General features: G+C 43.1%; 1 protein-coding gene across 3 annotated transcripts in view; it reads right to left on the reverse strand.

Annotated features, from left to right (window-relative positions):
* Positions 1–27,705, reverse strand: part of LOC121623842 (microtubule-associated protein 4) — a 109,539-nt gene that overhangs the window by 74,573 nt on the left and 7,261 nt on the right. For all 3 annotated transcript variants that reach the window (XM_041961325.1, XM_041961326.1, XM_041961323.1), the window contains exons 2-3: positions 11,992–12,180; positions 7,125–7,181 (exon numbers count right to left, since the gene is read on the reverse strand). In XM_041961325.1, the coding sequence (XP_041817259.1) occupies positions 7,125–7,181; positions 11,992–12,178 (244 nt within the window). In that variant the 5' untranslated portion in view covers positions 12,179–12,180. The remainder of the gene's footprint in view (positions 1–7,124; positions 7,182–11,991; positions 12,181–27,705) is intronic.

Consider the following 27,705-nt stretch of genomic DNA (forward strand, 5'->3'; position numbering starts at 1 on the left):
ATTGTGTACTGTGTTTAGTACTAATTAGTAAATGCTAGCATGCTAAACTAATATGGTGTGAATGGTAAAAATTACACTGCATCTGCACACATAGTAGAAGACATATGTTTTTTTAGCATGTTAGCATTTAACTCAAAGTACTGTTACACCTAAGTACAATACACAATGGTGCGCTCAACTCTACTCCTGAGTCTTGTTCATGCTCCTGTATAAACATGGCCAGCTGGAGAACTGACACATCCCACACATGCACACACACGTAAAAAGAATACGGGCAAGGATGGGGAAACAGGCGTCCAGTCGGTGCACTTGTAGTGCCGACAGTCATAAATTTTGGGCTGCACACCAAAGTCGGCACTGGAGTCCATGTGGACCCTTGTGGACTTGGGCAGATGAAATACAAACACGTAACACATATGTGGAAACCGTGAACTGACCCATAGTTGCTTCAGAAACAGGGGTGCACACAACTGGTACGCAGGTAAGTGACAAAAATCAGAACCTAACCTCAGTTGTTTCAAAATGCGCCTTTGCATACAAACAGGCAAATGAGGATTTTGCTGTAATGAAGCCGCTTGGAGTGAATGTAGGAAGGGCATTTCATTCACGTGGAGGGGGAACACGGGTAATACAGGGCATTGCACAAACTCAGTGGGAAGTCGCGAGCAAAGTTGCAGTCCGCTGAATTTTGGGAGCTGCTCTTTGATGCATTGGAGGACATCACAAAAACTGAGCAGGCAAAAGGGTTTACATTGTGTCTGTGTCCAATAACGGAGAGTTTACCGCATACTTCCTTTGACTTATTGAATAGGGTGCTGACCAACTGCACAGGCCACAACAGATGGACTTGTGAAGTTCCTCCATGATGCAGGCTTGGATGGCTGCATGACAAAGTGGGTGTATATAGTGTGCACAAATGGGGCTTCTGTCAACATCAATATGTACAACAGTATTTCACCAAAACTATGGCAACTTGTTGCAGAATGGGATTTTCCTTGTGCACTGCACACACCCTCAAGAACAGCGCCAAATCAACTGATTGCAAAGTTCCTCAATGTGAGACACTTAATCGCGTTGTTGTCATGCTTCTGCAGTTTTATTTGCAAAAAAGGTGGAGCAAAAAATGTGTCCATGCTGACAACGATGTGCACCATTCTTCAGACTCCACTGTGAGATCAGGGTTCCCCTGAAAGCAAGCAGGGAAATACTTGGCAGAGTCCTCTGTGTATTGATGTGTCTTGATCGAAATAGTAAATACAAGCCCTGATGCATCTTCCCCTGTCAAAGACAACCACTGAGACATCTGGCCCAAAGCCAGCTGTTGACCTGTGGATGGAGACAGATAATCAGAGGCTCAACTACGGACTGGGAGGTGCATCTTCATCATCCTCCCTGCAGGAAGCTGAAGCAGAGGACAGTGAGGGAGAGGGGAAGTCAGGGAAGATGCCAAGGAATGTTGTGTGCTACGTATGGAGTGAGTGCCAAAAAACATGTCCTGGTGCTCACCTGAGTACCTGAAAAATATCTGTTTTTACATTTACTTGACAAGGACCTGTGGCCATGCAAATAATAACTGATCAGAAGACACTCATTTTTCATTTTGTTGCTTACGTTTAGCTGATGATGATGCACCGTGGTTTAGTGAAAGCTGGAGAAAAAGCAAATGAGCTTCTCTCATGCTATCTCTTTGTACTCTGTGCTTCCTGAAGCACATCTTCTTTCATGTTTAGAACTGAGAGTCAGCCACTGACTTCAGAAGAGACGCTATAAAATACCGATAGCTAGCAAACCTCTTAAATGACGACAGAATGCCCTTTATTTCCTTTTCCATGAGTATTTTTAAGCCAAAGAAACGTCTGTTATTTCTCATTCCTCTTTCTAAAAAAGGAAAGCATAATAAAGAAATCTGTTTTGCAACCAAAGAGGCACATCTCTCAGAAGCAATAGAAAATCATTTCCCTGCAGCACACACTAATCTCTAAGCTTTACACCGTAAAAACCCACCGCCTCCAAAGGTTACAGTCAGGATGAGTAAGTGTCTTGTTCTCTTAGAAAGCTTCTAAGATCTGGGAAAAAGAAAATAATACTGCACATAATAGAAAAGGCTGTGATGGACAGGGATAGAAAGGAAGTAAGAGAAGGAAAAAAGGAGCAGTTAGGTTTGGTTAGAAGAAGAAAGAGAAACCCAAAAGCCAGGTAAGTGTGTGTTATATATTGGTTTATTAGCACAAGGTGCAGGCAGACAACAGAGAGAGGCACATCTATAAAAAGGACACAGTGAGATAAGATACCTTCTGAAACAAACACATAAAAGAGGCTGGCTCTAAACCTTGGTGGCACATATAGGATGTCTCTATGCATCTAAAAAGTAAAATTGTTGAAATCCACAAAGTGCATGGCACTGCAGGGTGAAGGATCTGTTCAAATGTTGTGTCTGCAGCTGACCTTGACTTCCGACCTCTGAAAATATCTCTACGGAGGTCTTCAATGATCTTCTGTCCATGAAAAGATCAGAGGAGTATCGCATATGTGACGACGAGTGGCGCTCTGGCTGCTAAAATGCACGGACAGATGGAAGTGTGTTCACGTACAAATCACACTTTTAAATTTATCTTCATTCTCTGCTTTGTTGGTGTGCCACAGGAAATTACTACGCTTCATTCACAACTGTTTCTGAAAGGGTCAGTCAAACCAAATCACAAAAAAAAATCTAAATGTATTTCTTCCCTGGTCTAACCATGCAGAAAGGTGCACATTAATGTGCCGACCGTGGCAACCATCGCGTTTTGATAATAATCATATTTGGCATATGCATAATAACACCAACAGCTTTCTGTTTCTGCAGTTTCTGGCACTAGCTTGTGGCTAACAGGACCCGGTCATCTTAATCATAAGGTAATTTCCAGTGAACTAAAATGTGAATTCCTTGCCTACACAATAACAATATACAGCAACAGACACAACAGACTGTTATTAGAAGCTAACACGGAAATGAGTAAGTAGGATAAACAATCATTCAAAACGATCAGATCAATTTAAGTGAAGACTGAAAATGAACTACACAGTACAGTGAAATGGAATAGATTTCTTACATAGTTCACATGAATGATTGTCCACTGAAGGTCTGGTGTCAGTATCTATTTAGTATTTTATTTTTACGTGGTTTTTTTTTTTGGTTATAGAAAGATTGAAAATAGTGCAAAGCAGACACAGAGTCTATGTTTAACAGCTCCGAGAGTTTGAAGAGAGGTGACCGTCAAAGAGAGCTGGAGTGTTAAAAGCATTTCATTCAAAGAAAAACATTGACAAAAATACAAATTGTCTTTTTTGGTGGCTTAATCTGTGAGTATGTGTGTGTGTGTGCGTGTGTGTGCTATTGGCTGGGTGTTGATGGATCCGGCTTGCAGCGCCGGCGACTCAATTTGAAAGCTTTCATACAGGAGGACAAGGGCTGGCTGCTGGATGGTGTCTGTGCCCGAGAGTGTGTGAGTTTGTGAGGACACGAATTTATGAGCTCACTATCTGCTTCAGTGTGATGGTGAGACAGAGAGGGAGGGGGACAAGAGGGGCTACAGATGTGCACGGTTTTTCATTTTAATTCATTTGTTTACGTCACAGGAGACTTTTAAGTGTGTCAAGTTGAATTTGATCCGTGTGATTTTTTTTAATACGGGATAAATTTGGAAAGTTATCAGAGAGGAACTGACAAGGAGAGAACATTTCATTGGACACAGTGGAAATAAGTCATTGTGGTAATTCTGTCCACAGACAAAAACAACAGAAAATACAAGCTGAATTTCAAATGTGACTGTGTATATGTCCCAAAACAGTTGTGTGTCAGAGACATCCAGTCTGTCCAGCGGGGAGAATCACAGTGTGTGCTGCTTTCAGGGCAACATGGCTTTGTGTGTGTGTGTATGAGCACATATACTGTGTGTGTGTGCATGTGTATGTGTGAAAGTAAAGGTGGTATCTTGTCCACAACGTCAAACTCTCTCCTTCATACTGAGCCAAAGGAGCCATGGATAGGATAGATAATGTGTGCTGGTGTTGCACAAGGAGAGGGAAGAGGTGCACAGAAGCAGAAGCACAGCTGATTAACAGTCGGCATGGCGATGAAGGCGGGTTCTAGTCCTCTGAAGCGTGGGGATTAGGAGAGGAGAGAAATAACGGAGAGAAGAGGGAAGTAGAGTAAAAAAAATGGTGATGACAGCACTCAAGAGGAAGAGGGGAAAGAGAAGAAGACCAAATAAGTGCATCAACAAAAGAGGGTTCATTCAGAAAGAAAGAAAGAAGAAAAGTGGCATAAGATGAAAAAAGTAGAATGAGAGGAAGGGATGAGGGGAAAAAAGGAAGAAAGCAGGTTAGTACAGCTGTCACAAATCAACTGCAACTCAATCTAACAAATGCCAAATACTTGACCAACATGACTTATCTCAGCCTGATGGTTACCAGATTTTAATGCTGCTCATCATCTTATATTGGTCAGTTATTTGGGAAGTCATTCTATACCATACACTTGTCATTACATGCGATGCAGAAGCGTCATGCATTGAAGGTGACATGCAGCCTCAGTGCACACCCATACATACACACATCTGCATTTGCTCTGTCAGGATTCAGCTTACGCTCTCACTTCTCTGACCCAGTTACTACTTATACCGCCTGCGTCCTCTCCCTGGGGTCTGCTGGAATAACAGTGATGAATGGATCCAATGCACCTCGACAAGTCCAGATGCTCTATGTACTAAAGCAGGCTCACTGAAAAAAATGGTATCACAAAGCCCACACTGTACTCTGATCTCATCACCGATGCAGTGTGGGAGATTAGAGATATAGTTTAACCAGAACTCAAACAGAGCATTCTTCCAGCAGTGACAGTCTAATCTATTAGAAACACATACATGCACAAATACAGCGCTGTAACCACGGTAACACAAGCTATCCATGCCATGCAAGCAGCCAGACGGCTAAGCAGTGAACATGCCAACACAGACATCTGATTTACATGCTCATCACTCCTCCCACTGTCACCATCGTCCATCCCACCAGACCTTCCAGTCATCTCAATGGACCACATGCAGTAATGAAAGATGGCAGTGGGCAGGTTTGACAGCTTTATCCTGCCCACTGTGCACTTGTATCAGTCGGCACTCAGTAGAAAATAGAGATACAGCTTCACCCAATGCCAGCAGCTGATAATAAATACAGTACAATGACAGACCAGGGTGGATACCTGCCAAACAGGGAAGGGGTAGTTACTCCATCACCTACACAGTGGTAACATGACACCTCTTTAATGTCATCAACACTGCATTTTCTCTAATCTTGTCGTCCCTAATCTAACCAAGCAGTCATTAATATTAATCATCAGGCACCATGAATCGTAACAGGCTCATTTTTTCGTCTGTGGAGCTGCAGTTTAAAGGGCACTCACACTTTCATGAAGCCTGGGGATTTGATGGGATGGATTTCAAAAGGAATGGCCAAAACAGATGCAGCAAAGACGAAGACATTATACATCGATTGTCCCATGTTACTGACCATGACCTGAACTACTGACTTGATTAACAGGCCTACATGCCGAACACATATGATGGATGGATAGAAGCGGATCAGCAACAGGTTCTTACGGCTTGGATGAACATCAAATCTCCAAAAGGGCGTTGACGTAAGATACATTTTCTATTGAGCTGTTCATGTAAGAAGCATCACTTGCACTTTCTCTCTGTCATACACACACACACACACACACACACACACACACACACACACACACACACACACACACACACACACACACACTCACTCACACTAACACACAAAGCGTCCTGGTCCACGTATGAATGGGTTTGTACTTTTTTGATGTTGTGGAGTGGAGCAGCGGAAGAGACCTCACACACTAATTTATACCTACATGCAAAATCCTTTCTCTGCTAATGACATGCACCGCAGCACTGCAGTTTAAAATGGGATGAGTGCACGACAACAACAGTGAACCGAGGAACAGGAGTATGAGTGGAGCAAGTGTGATGGGGAGAAAGGGAAAAAAATCCCTTTTTGAGCTGGTTTCCAAAATGACACACACACACACACACACACACACACACACACACACACACTTTAAACAGTTATTCCCTCACTCTTTTTCAGTACAAGCAGACAGCCAGAAGGGGAGACAGAGGGTTTGTTCATTAGAAGCAATAAATCTTGCTCTCTCGAGCTGCATCTCCTCTGTGTAGCTAATATAAGATTAAACAATAACAATTTATTCCCATTATAAGCAACAAAATCACTGCTGAGTACAAGGGACTTGTACAAGAGAGCCTCAATGTCCATGTCGCCCCATTCATTAGATGGAGATTGATATTATCAAGGGGACACTGATGATCTGTTATTTGCATTTTACAGGAGATTATAACTAAAGTCCGAACTCTCTTCTCTTTCATCCTGAGCTGTAGGAAGGCAGCTACGCAGGTTGTGAGGGCTGACAAGTTTAATCTCAAACCTTTAGACTCATTTATGCCTCTCAGACTCAGAACATACAGGCTTTACAACAAGATTTCAGGATCAATGATTAGATGGAGGTGTGGCTTGGTGCATACAGCACAGAGAGATATGTAGCTGAAGAGGAAGTTTTTCACCTTTCGTTATTGTATGAAAAACAGAACCTCAGATGTTCTGAAACCCAGCTGACTGTCCCAAAGAGCTATGCTGTTATTTCAGTGTGTATAAATGACTCAAAAGAAGAAAGTGGCAACAGTGTGTGTGAGAGTACTGTAACAAGAAACATTCTCATTTCAAAAATGTTTCCCAGATGATTCCTGCTGTATTTCTAAGCCTTACTCTCTTCAGCTGAACTCCTCAGACTGAACAGCTGGGAGGAAAAAAGAAAGAGCAGCAGCCTGTACTTAAGAGGACATTGAAAGGACGCTGGCGAGCAGTGAGAGCAGCTCAGGTGACTAATACTAAGAGTACACACACACACACAGTCGAACTAAGAAGAAGAACAAGGAGGACGTAAACAAGGTCGAAAGACAAGAGAAGGCCATGATTGGTGGATGAGGATGACCAGGCCTTAGCAGACTGACTGGCGGCAGAGGGAATTGTAGGATATGGCTTACCAGGCTTCTGCACCCCATGAGCTTCCTGCTCTCCATTCTCCAACGCAGTACCCGTGTCTACACACACACACACACACACACACACACACACACACACACACAAAACAAGCAAACACATTACTCTCCATCTAAGTGCTCACAGCTTGATGAGATAGGAAATCAAACTGCATCATATTGGTTTGTGCAGCGGAAATATGACAGACTGAACCTGGACCAAACCACTGACCCTGACTTTTGAGGCTTTTTAAAGGGCACCTCACTATAGTCGCTGAGCACTAGGATTGTGTGTTGAATGTGCCTGTTAATAGCACACGGGCCCAGTTTGGTCAGGCCGGGTCAGGCGGAGGGCAGCACATATTGGCTGGTGTCAGTGCGGGAACTGAAGGAGGTGACACTGTGCGACATCTGACTGGTGAGTCACTGCGCTGTGTTTATCTAATGTGCACAGCAGACACAGACACACATGTACACAAGTCTGTAACACAGAATGCACATTCTGTATCAACAGCTTTACACCACGGCTCTGACATACAAGGACACGACTCAAACACACAAGGAATTTGGTAAAAGGACCGTTTTCATCCTTTAATTTGCCTCTCATTCATCCATACACTCACTATCCACACAGCAGTGGAAGTGAGCTGCCATGCAAAGTGCTGGTCTAACCCTTTGGCGCAAACCGGGGTTCAATGTCTTCGACATGCCTGGGACTGAACCCCAACAACCAACTGCTATACTGCTGAGCCACAGAGGACAAAGGGCCATAAAGCCAGTCCAACCTAGTACAGCTCTCTTTGGGTTACCTGAGCCTTCCTGTTCATCCTGGATAACCATTATCACATTAAATGGCTCAGTTTACTCTCACTTAAAGAGGGGGAGTTCTTATTTACTAGCCAATAACGTGCAACATCATCAGAGCCATAATGTAGAATTTATAGGTGACGTAACAACAAAGACGGATTCAGAAGGCCAGGGTTTCATACATCACATACCTCAGGGACCATCGCCATCCATTTGCAGGATGGCTTTCCATTTCATGATAATATAGCGAAGCCTAAGGCACCTGTTATATTTCTGTTGGGTTCCTAATGTTGTAAAGAGCCCTAAATAACATCCATGACCATACTGACACATCAACTGCCAGGCTCAGAATCAGTTTCCAGTTCAAACATGTAAGGCTGAATTACTCCTACATGACCACTTGCCATTGTGTAGCGTAGCAGCTATCAAAGCAGAAAACAATCAGGGTTGCGTGTTTGATGAGCAGGTTGGTGGAGAAAGAGGCACAGACCATTTGCATATTAGTAGAGATCCACATGTGCTAAATGAAGGCAAAGGTGGAGAGTTGCATCTAGGCAGTTTAAAGGAATGAAGGGATTTTTTCATGGAAACATTTCAAAATATGTAAATTCAATGAACAGAGGTGTTTTCAGGGGTTTGGTCAATGCAGAGAGAGGAACTTTAATATGAAATGAGATGATACAAGTTTATTGCAGCAGATAATCAACATTAGGAACATTAACCAAATATTAAAAGTAAGGCTTAAAATAACTGTTGCCTTTTCAACAGGTTGTTGTCTGAAGTCCACTGAGAAAGCCAATGAACGCCTGACGAGTTCCATCTTACAGAAATGATGCATTTATAATTGTCTGAGCTACTTAACAGAGTGTGTGATTCACATGCAGCTATAATCACCAGGTACGCGTGCTGTTACTGTGGTAAAATATAACCTCTGTTTGGATAAAGTCTTGTTTTAAACCTGGTGGACACGTGGACAAGTGAGCTGGTTGGCCAGCGGTCTTTACTCTGCTCCAGACCACGTTAGCTGTGCAGCATATGTCGGCACGGTGATCTAACCAGGTTAAAAGCTTTGTCCTACTGGACCTAAACATATTTGGTTAACCCACTAGTCTTGCTTTGTGATACAGGCCACAGGATTCTCTCTTTCACAGACACTAACATAATTTCATGCAGCCAAGAAGCTACAAAAACAAGACCAGTCTGCCAACAATGGAATGCGCACGCACACATATATACAGTACACACACACACAACACATCAATGTGCACGCATGCAAAAAGCACATGCAAGAACACACACATGCAAACCCAAGGCATGATTCATTTGTGTCCATGCAGAAGGACACAAATACTGAGCACAGGACAATTCATGAGTGTGCATTAGGTGTGCACCTGAGCACCACACCAACAACAAACCAACAACAGACAAATCTGTGCCTCCTCCGTCTCGCTCTCCTGCTGACAGAGGACAATCATCTGTGGACTGCCTCGCCCTGCTGTTTGGCACTGTGCGTGTCAGCATGTCTGCGTTTGTCCAAATGCACACAGCGTGCCACAGTTGATCACTGGAAACACCACCCACGGCCCGTCCTACAGCCGGCTGTCACTGACGAGTGCCCACACACAGTCTGACTGTCTGACCAAAGTGTCTGGGTAACCAAAACAGGCCCAGGAGCTGAGTCAGGCCCGGTTAACTGTCACTTCCTTTTATCTGGTTACTCACTCAGCTGTTTATTTGATCCATCCACTGTTTATCTAACTGCTAACTCACCTCCCTATACACCTATCTGTTTCTCTACCTGTATCTGAGGGCAGCTTAATAAAACATATCTACTCTCACACTGGAAAAGTTCATTTTGAGCAACAAGTAGTGCTCCAACAACTCTGAACCACTGGAAGGTCTCAGCTTCGGTATCATGGAGTTTTCGCTGACCTTTCACTGGATTCAATGTCTTTATATTTATATCCAGTATCTGTTCAAACAACTGTTCAATTCCTCTTACAGATGCATACTGGGGCTCTTTTGAAGCCATTTCTGTTGTAATAACACAAGAACAAGTGTGACTATGTTTAGCGCATGTGCCTGTGTTCACGCAGCGCATTCTGTGGCTGTTCATGAGCGATATGTGCAGCATTCGAGAGTTTTAGTTTTTGTTGTTCACATAGTTTCCTTATTTTGTTGGTAAATCCATAAGTGTCTTTGATGTCATCATTTCCCAGATGTGTCCCCAGATGTGCCAGAATAAAAGTGGTGCGTGACAGTTGAAATTACAGGCGTACAGACATATGAGCTAACCAGTACAAAAGACATAGTGTGTAAGCAAACATATTTTTCCAAATGCTGTTATTCCGGTTCTTCTTGTGGAAAAAAGAGAAGCAGCATACTATATATACATGATGTAAACATATGTTTTTTGGTTTTGTTTTTCTCCTGGCTTCTGCCTCACTGTCTATTCCATAATTGTTACAAAACTGAATTTAAACTTTTGCATCAACCCGACAGTCATACAGCAATCCCATAAAAAACCTTCCACATAAATGCAATCTATTACTGTACCAGGGCTCTTGCGAAAGTCAATTAAATTAACAAGGAGAAAGGAACTCTGCAGTATCTTATACAAAGTATAAAACCACGATAGTTCAATTGTACATTTTCTACATGTGCAGAAAAACCAGTGAGCGTACTGAGTGCAGCTGCACACAACCCAGCTGTTAGACTGGCTTTGATGCTATTTGCATCGCTGGCCCACAACCTCCACTTTTGTAAGGCAGGTTGGTGAAGGACGCATTCTTCTTTACATCAAGGGCCACTGACAGAGGACTGTGGTGGGATGTCATCATACACGCAGACATGAGAAGGAAACCTTGAGCAGCTTCACTGGACAGTAACTGCTCAGAGTTGGGACACATTTTCCTGCCGAGTTTCCAGAGTGATGTGGTCGGCTGGGATATTCAAAGCAGTGACCGCTACTCTGCTTATCTTCAGGCTACTATCTCCCCTGCGGCTGAATGGCACCCAAGTAGATCCAAAATGGCAGACAGTGTCCAGCGGTGCCTGATACTATCAGTCATTTAGGGGCAGCTGCAGCTCATGTTATATAACACAGCTTCTCATCCCATTCAGGAGAGATGGAATACGATACAGAGGTGCAGTCACAAACATCATATCGCTCGGGAAAATGAAGTCAGACAAAGGTCTCTGGTGGTTTTTAGTTTTCTGAAAGGAGGAATTAACTCCAGTTTGGTTTACAAAAGAGAGGGATTTTCATTAAACTTGAAGCAAATTTCACTGGATCGAGTATTCTAAGAATTTTAACAAGGACTCTTTAATAATAAGCTCACACGCACTATAAGTTCAGAGCTTATTAGCATCTTTCAGCTCATTTTTCACTCTGTGTCTGCTGGATGTGTAAATGAGCACGCTCAGTGACACACTTGTAAAGTGATATTACATTACATGAACTTTAATTTGACATTTTTTTAAATCTTAAACAGGGAAGCCTGGGCGATGTGGCTGACCATGGCATGCAGCTGAAACCTCTGGAAACAGGCAGAGGGTGACCTGGAGTTACAGTTACTTTGTCAAACATTTTAAGGCAGGTTTTGTTTTCTTGTGATTGGAATAAACTACGTTCTGTTTCGTTTTGTTTTTTGTTGTTTGAATTTAAACGCTGTGCTGGCTGAGACTTGTCTTTGCCTTCATCTAATAATCTTCTTCTGCCTCACCTGTCTACCACACTTCCTCTTCCCAACTTTTTTTGTCACCCCTGCCACCCAGTTCTCACTTTGAGACAGGGGAAGCGCGTGACTGCTAAGGAGACAGCACCTTTATTATCTCTTTGTCTGCTGTATTGGCATTAATCTTCCAGCAGTCTGCCAATAAAATTAACTGCTGACTAAAATGACACAAAGTGTGCTTCTATTCATCTGTGGTAATAGAAAAACCTCATCCTTTTTGTATTGAACTGGCATCATCTCCTCACTCTCTCTTATTACTCTGCTTGCAGTCATGATGAGTAATGTCTATATTACCCATGCTCCACTGGGCTCCATCATATTACTCTCACCTGCTCTGGTGTCGTCGTTGTCCAGCAGGGGGATGTAGTCTGTCTTTCCCACCGTCTCCCCGACCTGATCGTCAAAGGCCTCCGCCTCCAGCTGAGCCACAAAGTCTCTCTCCACCAGGCTCTCCGGGCCCGGCTGAGGAACGCTGTCTGTCAACGCGTCACTCAGACTCAAGTCTAACTCCGCCATGGCTGCATACAAACACAGACAGAGGGGAAAAAAGAGAAACATAAACATGTCGTCTCCTGGTGAATAATGCTGTCCCAACTCTAAACAGAACTGTGAGAAGTCAACAAAGAAGATAAGAAAATACATGACAACTTATCTGATTTACAGCTGTTGTCCTACAAATCTTGCACATCTCATTCCAAATAATCAAATATAATTATCTTTAAGGCACCTCTACAGAGAGCTAGATGCATGCATGCACACAATTCAGCACCTCAACAACTACTTTTCATTGTGAAGCAAGCCCAGCTAGGGCTGAATTTTGGGAAATGAGATCCCAGTATTCCCCAGAAATTCAACTCAACACTGGGTCCCATTTCTTGTGAGAAATACCTGCAGGGTTCTTAGCTTGTGCGTGCTGTAGTGAAACAAAGTCTCTTTCTCAGAGTTTCATTGACCCTGCAATGCAACTGTTGTAGATACAGTAGCAACCTAATGTTACAACCAAATGTCCTAGAACAATGCTCCTGTCCTTCAAACACCAGAAACAACATACCATCAATCAATCAATCCACTGCACTCCAATGTCACTGCACACAGCAGCAACCTACATAGATGCTCATAAACTCCTATATAAACAGACAGAGAACTGGTGGGATGGTGTGCTGAAAGACCGAGAATCACATGGTTCTGTATGATAAGCAACGTGCTTTTTTCAGAAGAATGGTGCACTTTTAAAATCAGCAGTTCAAGTTGTAAACAAACCACAACATCGTAAATATGAATGTAACACATCAACACCTCATCAAATCAAATTCATTTACACCAGGAATACAGTGATGTAGTCCTGAGAATTGGTCATCTTAAAACTGTATATGCTGAATTACAGTCACATAAATGTTACTGAAACAATGTTAATATGTAACCTAGAAAACTTGACTTTTCAACCAAATATAGCCCAGTTTTAACCTCACCCTCAGACATTCTTTCGACTTCCAAATCACCAGTCATGCCTGCTGATTAATAATTACCACTTTGAAAACAAGGCTATTTGTACAATTCCTAAGTTACAATTTTCAAGATGCAAAATGTTTACCCCACTTGGGCAAATTGGAAAGGGAGGAAGGAGACGGATGCTGAAGATGAAATGGAGACATAAAGATTAAAAGAAGTGGAGCTGAAGCTGAGCGGAGGAGGGAGAAATTGAGTGAGAGACACGTAAATGGTGATGATAAGTGGTTAAAGGAAGTGAGGAGGCAAAATAATAACACTGAACAGTCCCTTCTAACCCAACCTCTGTGCAATGACAACAGAAAAACAAATTTACAGCCTATTGCATCAAAGTGCCAGGAAGTCTAAATCTGACAAGCATGATGAACAAAATGACAAAATCTATTTGCTTTTAGTGATCAGAGGAAAATCTGATGTGAAGTAAACTGTGCCACAGATTTGTATCCCGGGGTAGCATCGAAGTATCCACTGAAGCAGTAAGAAGGCCACAGGACCTGGATCCAAACCCTGCCATGGCAGGCAAGAGCCCCTGAGCAACACACTGAACGTCTAGCAGCTGCGAGGCCTGAGCCCGACCTCTGACCCCTCTGGTGGGTAAACGAAAGCTTTTTTTTAATCACTGATTCTAACCTTAATGTAATACCACTTTCTACCACAAGGAGGCAGTTCCATCTGGGTTTATGCTGTGTGAAAGTCATGCATGACTTGGCAGAACACAGAAGCACAATCTGTACCAAAACATGGACTCAGACACGCACGCAGACACACAGATCCAAGCAGTCATCAGCTCGTCTGGGAGTTCAGCTGACCAATGGCCATCAGGGGAATTTGCCGAGTCATGTTGTGCCATCTTCCAACTATAATGCCAGATTATCTTCATCAGTGCTGGCTGCAGCAAGCCTTTCTCTGCTGCTCAGACACTCGCTGTGTTGGTCAGTCTCATCTCCATCTTAACAATTCTCCTCTTATCATCTATGGCACACTTTACATCTCCGCCCGATCCCCCTCCATCTCTGCTGAACCTTCTTCTGGTACATTATTGAAACATCAGGTTAGGTTCAAGGTCTGGCTCAAGGACAATGCAAGAGAACACATTTGCTGCAAAGAGGATCAATCCTGAGACCTTCCAGTTATTAGTTTCCCTTCTACCTGGCTGCCTTGACAACAACGCTTATATCTACACATACATTAACAGTGTGTTTCCTTAACTGCAGCCAACTGTACAGTACATCAGACACATAAAACTATTTGATGACACAGCAAATATTGCCACAAATATTATTTAAAGCTAGAAATAAATGCAATAAAAGGTTGCAGTGAGAGATCAGTCAGCTTCCTTTAACAGAAACAGAATCAGAGCAAAGTCAAATATAACTCCACAGCCCCATCTGCTGGATCATCTGTTCACTACCACAAAGAGAACAGCGACAGGTTCAGTACAATATAGAGTTAAAAGCGCTTTTGTGCACTCATGGTCCGTGGCTGTGCTTAGTTGAACTTCAATGAAAGTCTTTTTCCCACTTTGTTGGGGACAAACTTGATGGGCCCGCACAGAGACCCCACCCACCACCTCTGGGATGAAGTGGAATGCTGACTGTGAGGCAGGCCTCATCACCTAGACTTCAACAACCCCAGACATTCACCCCAGGCAGATGTGTCGTGCACCATGTCTCCGTCACAGTTCCAGTGTCAAAGTGAGGCGTTTCAGAAGCAGCACGTCTAAAGGCGGCCTCAGCCTCAGCAGCCACATTTGCAGCATAGTTTAGAGCAGTTTAGTCAGTTTTTGTTGTTAGGACATTTTTTTGTGCAACAACTTTGTGGCAGCATTTGTTTTCATTACCATTAGCAGCAAACCATCTTAGCGATATTTTAGCAGTATTTCTTGAATAGTATATATTAGGAGAAGGGAAACTGGAGGCAAATCTCTCCTTCTTCGCAGACTGTTGAAAATAATAACACAAGTAAACATCAAAGTCAATAACTAAAGAAGCCACCCAGCAGATTGTCTCCAACAGCCACAACAGATACACATACACATACACATACTTTTTACTTTTAGTTTACCTTGTTCCCAAAAGGTTAAAAGGTTTTGAGCAGAGGGTCATTTGTAAAGGATTTATTATTGTATTTATAGGCCATTAAATATCACAAAGCTTGTTCGATAGAAAGTGAACTGATGGAGCAGTGAACCAATCAATCACCCGTCGATCAGCCACACGGACAGTGTGGCTGATAGAAAGTTAACCAGTCCTCAGGCACTCAGTGAGAAATACAGCCGAGTGATCAGCGAACCAAACATAAAATCACAACAAAGGCTTACAAGCTCAACGTATAGTGAACAATGGATGGCTTCCAGGGCAGGAATATAAATAAGCTACACATAGGCGGACTCATTATACGGCTGACTGCCAGCGTATCAGCAGACTAACTGAACCCCCAGTGCTGAGTCCAGGGTGTGTCGCAGGAAGACTGCTGCCTACTGCCTCGACCACAAAGCCAAGCTGGTCAGAAACACTGCCCCGGTTTCCATATTTAACCCCTCGTCATCTGTGTGTTTAGTGTACAGTGTGTCATCTGTGCCAGCTGCAGAGTTTGCAGGGTGATCCATGCCACCCCGGCTACCAACGGACAGCAGAAGACCCATCACTGTTACACTGTAATGTAACGTCTGTTCCTTCTCAGCCCCTTCAGCCTCTGTTTCTGTAGTCAGTCCCCACACGACCACAGGAGCAGAACCTTTTCATTAGCCTGGGTGCTACTGTGGGATGGATTTGGATCCCGGGATGAGAAAGTTGTAAACTCAGGGGTTTTTTGGCCCCAGCGAGGTTCCGTAGTTTGAGCTGAGCTCCTGTTTTCCACTCGCAAGTTTGGTGTGGCCACTCGGAAATAATCTGGATTCAACAAAGGAAGGAAATCCACGGGCAGGCAGTTTCTATTGTGTTGTCTGCTAACAAATGAGTGTGTGAAAGCGTGTGTATTTGTGTGTGAAAACCTGCATGTTTCTATGCGTGTTCTCATAGGATGGTGGGGGTGTGTCCTCCAGCTGCCAAAAAAGCCGAGGTGGAGGTTAAGCCTCTTTCTAATCTGCTTCCACACATCACTCGTGTATGTAAACAATAAAGCACCGTGACAAGCACACATGGGGAGGAGTGGAACATGTTTACCGTCTGTGTCTTCTGCACTACAAAACACAAACAGGTATTTTTTTTGGGTGAAAATCACTTGGCCTTAATGATACAGTGTGTCCACAGGAGCAGAAGTCGCAGATGTTGTCTGAGAGAAGACGTATAGACCTACAAGGGAGTGAAAGAGACACAGACAGACAGAAATGAGTGGTGTGTGTGTGTCTGTGTGTGTGTGTGTGTGTGGTTTTCCATAAGCTTAACCTTGGCAGGACACCAGCACAGCTCCTATAACAGTTGTCAGGGTGATGCACGCCGTAACACAGAAGACCTAATCCCAAAAAATCCCTTTGCATCTTCTGCTCCTCCTGTTCCTTTAACATACGACGACGCGATGTAACGCTGTGCTTGATTAATCCCAGAGAAGAGTCGGCAGCCCGGGAGCTTGTGCAGTATCCTGATCGACGACACTTCAGAGGGGTGGATCCTCTCTGAACTGCCGCCGCCTTGCCAGGCTCTTTACTAGAAAAGGACAAACTCTGCGTGACCTGGATCTGATCCCAGCTTCCTTGATTAAATATTGAATGACAATCTGGGTTTTATTGGGTTAATGATAACATGTTAACGCTTCATAAATCATTAACCCATAATCATCTCCAGGCCAAATGTCCAAATGGAAACGTTCTACGGTTTGATTGTAATAAAGCTGCTGAAGACAGAGGAGTTCAACCTGAGTCCTGCACACACTGCTGCTACACTCCAGCTGCAGGTTTGAAACCAGAGACAGACCTGTTGCTGGACTAGTGGGTTCTAAAAGGTGCCTCCAAGCAAGGCACCGGAGCCATGACTGCTCCAGGCGACTACAATGATGAAACGAATTTTAAAAGACAAATGCTGTATCATGGATAAAAAACTAAGGGAAAGTGAGAGGTTTGTGCTGCATCATGAAGTGTGTGAAATCATTTTGCTGTGTCTCCAGCTGCAATAACTCTATTTCTTGGAGAATTTGGCAAGTGCAGTGAAGTTTACTGTCCAAGGACAATATGGCTGTAAAACAACTGTAAACTACAGTTCACTGTCCCTGCATTGTCACTGTGTGGACCTGTGATCATGAGAGGTCACATGGACAGAGCGTTGAAGGAAGACTGACCTCACAGGGAGTGTGTGAAGACACCCAATGGACAGTGGGTGTGATCCATATGGCAGAAAGCTTGGCTTCAAAATGAACAGCAGGAGAGTGTACTGCATGTGTGAGCAGGACACGACAGAACAGAGAGTGTTACTAAGCTTCCCATTCACTCAGCGTGAGTCCTGTAACGAGCTGCCGGGACCCGACTGCTCGAAAAGTTTGGAATATACGCCGAATTGTTGACATAATTACAGCATTAGTCGACTGATCAGCTGATTGTCAGAAGGGACAGCTTAAAAAAATCAAATTTACTGGTTTCCTTTATTATATATGGTAAGAAAACGAACATATTTGGGTTTTGGTCAAAGAAAAACAATTTGAAGATGTCACATGCACGCACACATCAGAGGAAGTGTGGTAGGTGAGAACTGAACCCTGGGACTGGAATGATTCTTTATTGAGGAATGAAAGCTGGCTCGCTCTGCTGCTTCAATGAGTTTATGACTCTGTGGTTGCAGCTTCTGGCTTCTCTCAACACCATCACTCTCAGAGAGACATCGAAACACTGGTTGAAGAAGCACTGAAAATACTTATTCCTATTAATCTAGATATGACGTAAGCCAAGTAATGCTCCTGACAAACGTGGAACAACAGTCATGATTAACATTAAATCAATTAATATTGTTCAGAGAGCTGCACAATCTGGATTCATTTCATCAATATGGAAATTTACGGTCCACTTGGTTCTTTAGCTCCCTTTTCATCTGTTTTTCCTATTAATGTGGAAGCGGTGTGGTATGCTGTGTATCCTGTTCCTCTCAGAATACACAACTTGATTTTTGAGGCCATTTCCCCTTTTTTCTGGAGCCACACTTCTGTTTTTTTTGTTCCCTCTGATACACAGAGACAACTGACCAGGGACTTTTAGCCCAAGCTCAGTTTTACTGAAACTAACTGAACTGAACTCCTGTTAAGCCAGAATTTCACATAGCTAGTATTCGTGCTCTTCACTGGTTTATCATTTACAGTTGAGTGTACATAAAAAACAGGCCAATGATGTTATCATATAAATACCTCGGAAACAAATAGATTCACATGAGACCACAAACTGGTCTTCTTTTTGGAAAATCCTTGTGACTGAATCCGCTCATTTAGACTTAAAGCAACTGCAAAGTGAGAATATCAGCAACTCTGAGCCAAGCAGCCAACAAATGAAGCCAAAAACTGCAGTTCCTCAAACTGGGGCTGGCTCTAAAAGCCAGTCAGTCCCCATAGACCCCCAGGAGAAAATGCTCAACTTTACAGCAGAAGTAAGCATGTTTACAAAATATGGTTACAAAATACTGCCCCCCCCCCCCCCCTCATCCTTTTTCTACCACTCTTCCCCTGTACTGTCCAGACTACAATGCAATCCTGGAGTTGTCAAACCAGAATGGGGTCAGCAATGTTTCAAAAAAGAATCCCTTTTAGAGGCTCTACAACCCTAAAGTAGTGTGTCTGCTATGCATAAACATAGCAAAATGTATGCGAATGCAGGCTCAGCTACAACAACTCTGTCAACCTCTGGATCACACCCTGCCTTCTCAATCCACACACACACCTGAGGGGACCTACTTCAAAGACACACAGTGCTTCTGTGTGTGTGTGTGTGTGTGTGTGTGTGTGTGTGTGACTACAGGAAGCAGAGATACTTGTAGGGAAAGGTCTGTTGCTCACACTCACACACAGCATGAGCCTCCCTCAGTTAGTTTACATGAAAGCAAAAGAGGGGAAGGGAGGTGAGACTGTCATCTGATACCTGTTCCCACCCTGTAAATCACAACTGTTCACACACAGGGAATCCTCCAACCTGTCATATCACAACAACTCCTCACCAGACCCTCTAAACTGTAAACTGCAACCAGTACTGGACTATGAAGACTAAATGCATGTAAACTAAATGTAAAAGCAAGAAAATAGTCAAAATATGATCACATATTGGTCAAAGTGGCCTAAACTGGTCAAACATGTAATTAATTGTTCTTCTTTTCAAATGTATAATGTCAGACAAACAAAATGGGAAATCCCTTATAAAGACCATGTCTTAGTTTCGTGCATGCATTCATGTGTGTGTGTGTGTGTGTGTGTGTGTGTGTGTGTGTGTGTGTGTGTGTGTGTACTGAGGGGTCCCCGTGTGCAGCTGCCATCACACTAATCTGACAAAGATGCTATCTCTGACATTCCACGAGGGCCATTCAGTCTATTTCACCAAGGCACACAATCACAGCACTTTGTCAACACACAAACACACACACACACACACACACACACACACACACACACACACACACACACACACACACAAAGTTATTTTAAAGCATCTGACACTTTCAGACTGATAAATTGGCATGGATTGCATTATCAATCGTTCTACCTTATCAATAATACACATATCATATCTGATGTGTCACAAGGAATTGTAGTAAACAGTCTTTAACACCCAAATTTAAGTCATCTTTATTAAAGATGTTTCTATTATGTCTCAATGTGAGTTATGAATATTAATAGCAGTTTCTACGGAAACCCTGCTACCTGTTCAAGTTTTTTAACTATTCACACACATCAAAGGCACACCGGTGTGTGAGTGTGAAAGTCATTCACATGCACCAATGGCACATCAGAACGCGTTAGAGCAAGTAACAAAGTGAACTAACTACAATATTTACTTTCAAAAGTCACTGTTCACTGCGCATGAGAACAACAGTTTTGACTTTATAACATTGGTTTAAAGCATCCTCATACTCCTCATACTGTCCTCGGTTAGTGAGATCACACCTAAGCCCTCGGCAAATTCACAGCTCGTGTTAACAGCGTTTCACTGTTTACAGAGAGCTGCAAAACCAGCAGGACAAAAACGAGGAACTGCTTCCAACCAGTCGGACGCTGCTGAAAGGAAACACTGTCAAGCTACCCTCACATAGCCTCATTAGGGTAAAGTATGTTTACCTAAAAAATCCAGGTGAGTTTTATGACCTCGTAATATCAGTAATATCCATCAGATATTTCTTTCTGTGGTTTCACTTTGCAATGAACCTTTATAGACATTTACTGTATTTATAAGCAGTAAGTATTCAAAGATCACCACATAAAACGAGGCTACACCTTAAATTACTGAATGTTCCCCAATATAAAAGTATAACAGCCTATCAGTGTGCTGACACACCCAAACACACACACCCATAGGCATAATCTTTGACACCTCTACCACACACACACACACACAGTTATTTACATGTATAAGAAGTTGATGAGAAGTTGGAGAGAGAGAGAGAGAGAGAGAGAGAGAGAGAGACAGAGAGAGAGAGAGACAGAGAGAGAGAGAGTCTTGCGAGTTTGATCACAAGCCAGAGAGTCTCACAGGTCCCTCTGGCTTGTAATCGAATACAGGGAGTGGCCAAAAGTCACAGAGAGGTGTGTGTGTGTGCGTGTGTGTGAGAGAGAAAGAGACAACGAGACAGAGAGCCATACCAGTGTGTTGTAATTAGTCTCGGGAGGTGTGCAGGTGCAGTTCAGTGATCTTCCATCGCATACTGTGTTCCTGCACAGGAAAAGTGTGCGTGTGTATGACTTGAACGGCTCTTTTCTGCTGGAGGAACTTTACTTGCATTATGAATGCAGGAAACAAGATTCTATTTTAGCCCCACAACTACCTGCATGCAACTGCAAACTCCACTAATGATAACTAAACCGGGATGTCTCTCATTTTTGCTGATTATAACAATCAAATGACTAAAATACGACTAAAACTATTTGACATTTTCAACAAAAGATTAAATCCAAATGAAAACCAGATGCCAAAACACAGTGACGCAGGATGGAGTAGCAAAACATGAACAGCATTCATTTATGTGGTGTGGCCTTGTTGGTCTCATTTGGTAACACAACCAATTCAGTGTTGCTCCTACACATGAGAGTTACAGAGCTGACTGACACACAACAACTTGCAGGTAGACACAAAAAGACTCACACACATGGATATGTAAATAAAATATGCTCTCTGAGTGAACTTTGCTCTGAGATTTACGATATTTTCCTGAACACACACATACAGAGGGGAATGTGGTGGTTGGCCCGCTGATAAAATATTCATAGCTCATAAAAGGGGTCAGAACAGACAGGACACACACAGTTTTGGAAGCTTGTTACATATCCTGGCTAAAGTGTGTGATGGTTTAAGAGTTATAAAGGGGATAATTAATCAGGACACTTAGTGAAGGTCAAACAGGGTGTCGTCTGCATATTGTCAAAATTATGAGTCACTTTGTGGACACATTTGATGCTGCCTATTTAACAGTGAGAGAAGAAACAGGGTTAGGAATAGATAGGATGCAACAATAGCACTTCTCCTGACCAAGTACTTGCATGTGGGTCCTTGCTGATACTTTAACTCTGATCTTGCTGCAGTTAAGGTTTTTGAATTAGAAAACAAAAACAAAACTGGTGTGGCAGCTGGAGTGGCCAGGCATTTCTTAAGGGTGGGCAGTTCCGACCTGACGCCACGCCAGTACACCCACCCCTGTCAGGGTTATCTCAGAGGAATTCAAACTTGTAGATGGGTAATACAGTAATGATCAGTGATAAACTAGTAACACATTAGAGCTGATGGAAGGCACTAAGAGGCCTAAAATAGGCAGGGAACTAATGCGCTCTTTATATGTTCATCTGGGGCTGGGCTGCTGCATAGCAATCACCACACACAAACACACGCACACACACATACACACACACACACACACACACTATGACAAACTGAAACTTTAATTTCAGATGCAACACCAGCAGATGAGGCTGATGTGACTTGGATCAAATAGTGTGATGACACACAGCAGAGTACACAAATCGTACGTACACGTGTACTTCTAATGCAGTTTCAGGCCTTTTCAAGGGAAGGAGAGAGTGCATGTATGTGTGTGTAAGCTCATTATGTAATAGTATAGCTTTTATGCACGATATCCCACATGTAGTACATAATGAATAGTATGCCAAATGCAGATGAATAATGCACAGGCCATGTGGGTCTGTGAGGGCTTTCCCATGTAAGTGCCAAAAGTACTGCCAATGACTTCTGTCACTACAGTTTGGAGCGCTCCACGACTTTCCCAGTCTCATGCTGCTCCTGTTCCAACTTGTTTGAAATGTGTTGGGGCATCAATATCAGAACAAGCAGGTATTTACACAAATCAATGAAGCTGATGAGGTCAAACATTAAATATATTAAATATATCTTTATGCTGTTTTCGGCTGAGTATATGTCAAAAAGGATTAGCAAGTTATCACACTCTGTTTTATGCATTATTTAGACAGATTCCCAACTTTTTTTGGAATGAGGATTGTAAAACCATGGCGGCCTCCAAAATCTGTCAACTGGCCACTGCAGAGGAGAGGAGAATGAAAGCACGCTTTACTGATCCTGTGACGGGAGGACATAGATGGTGCTAAGGAGAAGCAGAAGGGGTTGACAGGGGAAAGCAGAGAGGCGTGGGTGAGGATGCATGAGGGAGTACAGGAGGGTGAAGGATGAGAAAGAGCAACAGACAGAAAACAGATGACAGGGTCGAAAACTTAAACATTTGTTTAATTGTTGAAAAGAAGTAAAAAGAGTATTTTCGATACTTTGTTCAAGGCGAAAGCATTTGCTGGGTAAGAACATACAAGGTTGGCATGAGGAGCAGTTGAATTTGATTGTGCAGCATTTCCCTGGTTGGTTAATTGGAAATGCCTGAAAACACAAACAAACCTTCTTTGTTTGCAAACCACAGCTGACAGTGAAAGAAGAGGGTGCAGCTCTGCCGTTTCACCTGTCGTACGACAAGTATGAGCCACCAAAATGTGGCGGTCGTGCCAAATGCAATTAAAACACCACAGACACGGCCTCCTCTGCCTCTTTCACCACCTCAATTTAAGCCTTTAGTGGTTTTTAATAAGTCATATTGTCTGTTGATGGAGAACTAAGTATCGTGTTTTGTTTGTAGTTTATGTTGTACCAAAGACCTTTTCCCACATTGTGGACAATTAAGCAAGGAAGAAAATGCAAAGGTGCCCTTTGGAGTTTTCCATACTAGTAGGAGCTTTGTTTTCACAAGTGGGTCTCTCTTTCATTTGTACTGTGCAGGAGCATGAGCAGGCCAGCGGTGCATCTCACATCCCGTCACTGGTTTCATGCTATTCAACCGCTGGTTACAGTAATGCACCGTGAAATATAGCAATGCACCAGCAAAGGCACTGAAGACAACTGCTAGCATTCAACATGGATGGTAAACAATGCAGGATTTATGATGTTTTTAAAAATCATGTAAGCATGACTTTTGTTTGTTTACAATAAAACTCCACAGGGCACCTTTAAGATACAGTCACTATATTTCCTTTCCGTCAATATTCTCCATTTTAAGCCTGACTGACCCTCAAATTCAAGCATGTGTTTCCTGTATTGCTGCGATCACCAGGCCATCTCTGGGGGGGTCACAAGTTGCAAGATGCACAGTGTTTGGAAATGTGAAAGTCATTAATCAACAATGCGGCATCACTTTGTTTTGAGTTCATACACTGTGGACAGTTTGGGATTTCTCTGCACGGTGTTCATGTATTACCCACATAGGAACTGTGACATCACATCCCTTTTCAGGGCTGAAATTTGGGCAATACTTTCAATTCTGCCTCTTTTCAGGATGTTGTTGTTGTTGATGTTGATGTATTCCGTGATAATGTATCTAGTTCAAATCTTATTGTTTGCACTAAAAGAATGTGCAACTAAAAATGACTCCATACAGTTTTACTGAAGCGTTTATGTTTTCTCATTTCACACATATCTGAATGTTAAGTGGCAGCAATACAGGACGTGAGGAGACAAAGTGAAATAAAAGGGGCGAGAGAAAGACACTGGAGCTCATCCTCAGCTGACTTCACAGCAGTGTTGCTCATTTGACAAGTCAGCTGTGAGACTAATTATGTTGGTGAGGAGGCAGACGCTCATGTTAAATAAAAAGCACCAGTAAAGAGTCCATTTCACACCTAATCTGGCATGCACATGTAGCTACATCTGTATGTTGTCTGCTTTGCTCCTAACAGCCAGTGAGTCTTTGATGTTTGACTCCATTCACACAGCTCCTCTTTAGGTAATGTTAATATGTGCCCAGTGTGTGTGTGTGTGTGTGTGTGTGTGCATGTGTGTGTGTGTGTGTGCATGTGTGTGTGTGTTCGACTGCTCTCACATCCACACAGTGCCTTGATGCAGCTCACACAGGGCCTGTTTGAGGGCTAAGTGAAAGGGCTAGTGTTTGACTGTGTGTGTGTGTGTGTGTGTGTGTGTGTGTGTGTGTGTGTGTGTATGTGGATGGCAGAGCTGTCTTCTGGTTCTAATAGAATCAACCAGGTCTCTCAGGACATGTTTATATAATTCAGCACTTGCTGCAGCCCATTAGCATGTACCCTATTGAGCAGACAAACAGACAGACAGACAGACAGACAGACAGGTAGTGATGCCACACCCTCCATCATGTTCTGCTCGGTCTCTCCTCCCTCTCTCCCTCCCTTTGGAAGGGACACACAGCAGCAGTGACTGAATGAATTCCCTGTATGTCCCTGTAGTCTCGCCTACACACACTCTGAAAAACACACACACAAATACACACAAATACACACAGACACACACACACACAGTATTTCTTTGGGAACTATGCCCTATTGTTGCAGAAAGAGGCTGAACACATCAGAATGGAATGCAAAGCAGCACACACACACACACACACACACACACACACACACACACACACACACACAGAGGTCAAACTCTAATCCCAAAACAAACACTGTCACACACAGGTAGTGGACACACACTCATCTGCAGCCAGGCCATGTCAGAGGGTATTTGCTAGTGTGTGTGTATACTGCAGCTTTGTCTGCTGGAACAGTGTTCCTCTGCCCTGACGCCTGCACTTGACCATGAACTTTAAATTCCTCACACTCTTCATGGTTGTACGCAGCTATTTCGGCTTCTTTCCATTTCTCCTAAGTCACAACTCCATGCCTCGTAATAATGTTACAAAAAGACAGATGTTTGATAGGTACTAAAAGGATAGCTAACAGTATAAACTGGCAAAGATTAATCCATACGGATGATGGCAGACAAGCTAGGAGAATATCCAAGCAGGATAAATAATAAAATGCACACTGGATAAAGAACTAGTATGATGTGTTGTAAATATAGGTTTGAAGGTGACTTGTTGAAGCAGGAGACTTGTCTTTTAGGGAGAGAGAGAGTCACACATGATACACAACTGTGTAACTGAGATCTGGAGTAAATGAGAGCTATATAAGCTACAAGACATATCATCTTTTCTCCTGTTTGTAACAAAGGAAAACAAACTTGGGCTGCCCTGGTGGCCTTGGGGTTAAGGTGCCATCCACAAATTACAATGTCTAGTCTGGTCTAGTTGACGTCCAGCCAGGGACATTTCTCACAGGTCATCTCCCGAGTTAAATTGATTGAGATGAGTTAAGATTTTATATCAAACTACTTCCAAGGTCAAATGATACTGAAATGTAAGTATTGGGATTTCATACCCAGCCTGATATATATAGAGAGATAAAGATGATAAACTTTTTGTTTTACACTGTTTACAGGCTTGTTATGTTGTCATTCCACTGTACAGACTGCACATCCTGAACATGAGTCTCAGACAGAGGACTCGAATCCCACAGCTATGCTACACTTGCCGTTTCCAACAAGGACAACTCAATGAGTCTCTTCTTTGTTTACGGACTGACATGCAGCTATCTGTCCATCCACGTGGACACATGCTCAACAAGTTACATTTGACAAGCTAAAGGGCTGAGAGGAGCTTTTCACCAGGACAAATGTGACAGGCTGAAGTCCTGAGCAAGTGTCAAAGAAAGCGGCGCACGTTTCTCCCTCTGGTGGAATATTCAGTGATGGAAATATGCTGACTTGCTCCCACGTGAAACCTCAACCAGAACCAAGCAGCTGGCACTGAGGAACCAGAGCGATCATTATGTGGTCTTATAGGAAGAAAAAGTATGATACTGACAATTTCCACTCTTCATGATTGGACTGTACCACTGATGCTTCCTGCTTTAGTTCAGTATTTTTGGACTGAACCAACATCTGCTGGTCTGCAGCGTCTCTGTATTTCTCAGTTGTTGTTCATATTTAGACAAACCACCTTCCTGTGGTTGTCCTTTTTCATGTATCTTGTCCCTTTGATGGCATACGAAACTGCCTCAATAGCTGTTTTTTTAATCCAGCATTATGATCCCACCATCCCTGCTATCACCCCTCACAAACGGGAGCAACCATTGAACAACCAAAACCAAGAATATATCTCCAACTTAAAGCTACAGAAAGCTCCGAAACTACAAAAACTATGAGAGTGAAAGGGATTTGAACTATAAAATATCCTTTCTAAAATCATCTCCAGAGAATTTTCTCCGTTTCCCTGACTTCCCTCGTCTAAAATGCAACTCCTAACCATATCCCTCCATCCACATATCCATCCATCTGTGCCACATCCAACTCTTCACCCTGCTGTATAATTCCAAGCAGGGCTGATTGGCAGCAGTAAAGCCTGGTTGCTGACACACTGGTCCAGCTGCTACCGTTGAGAGGGGGGGATTATAGCGACCGGTTCACTTTGTACCATCCCATTCTTCCTCTCCGCTCTCTATCCCTCCATCATTTCATTCATTCAATCCGCCGTTGTCACGCAATTTTAGACTCCACCCTCCAGCCCCACCACACACACACATACACATTTGACATCTATGTACGTGTTCGCACAGACTAACGCACCCATGGTCACATCTGTTTGTGTTTGGCTGCCTGTGACATACAGCAACACAAAACCACCACATGATACGACTGTGGCTGTAGAGTCGTTGAACTCTTACCATTTCAAATCATTCTTTACTTGATTGAATGAAAAGAAATCAAACTGTTTGTCAAGTAATCCATCTGCACTCCTTTCACAGAACATCTGCAAAGCTACAACTTGCCTCTGTGGAAAGTCTGTGGTACTAAACGCTGCTGACCCTTCAGGGATTTCTCAACTCCACATTTTGGAGCTACTGTGGTGCTGATGGTTGCTTCAACATGTTCTCATCTCTCATTCTGAAACATTAAGTATAAAACATGTCAACACGTGCTCAAGAATCACTGATTGTGTGTCAAACATCATCTATCTATATGATGCTCTGTTGCTAAGAGGGCATGACGCCCTGTGTAACTGTTATCG

This window comes from Chelmon rostratus, chromosome 20, assembly GCF_017976325.1.
Source record: "Chelmon rostratus isolate fCheRos1 chromosome 20, fCheRos1.pri, whole genome shotgun sequence".
Lineage (NCBI taxonomy): Eukaryota > Metazoa > Chordata > Actinopteri > Chaetodontiformes > Chaetodontidae > Chelmon > Chelmon rostratus.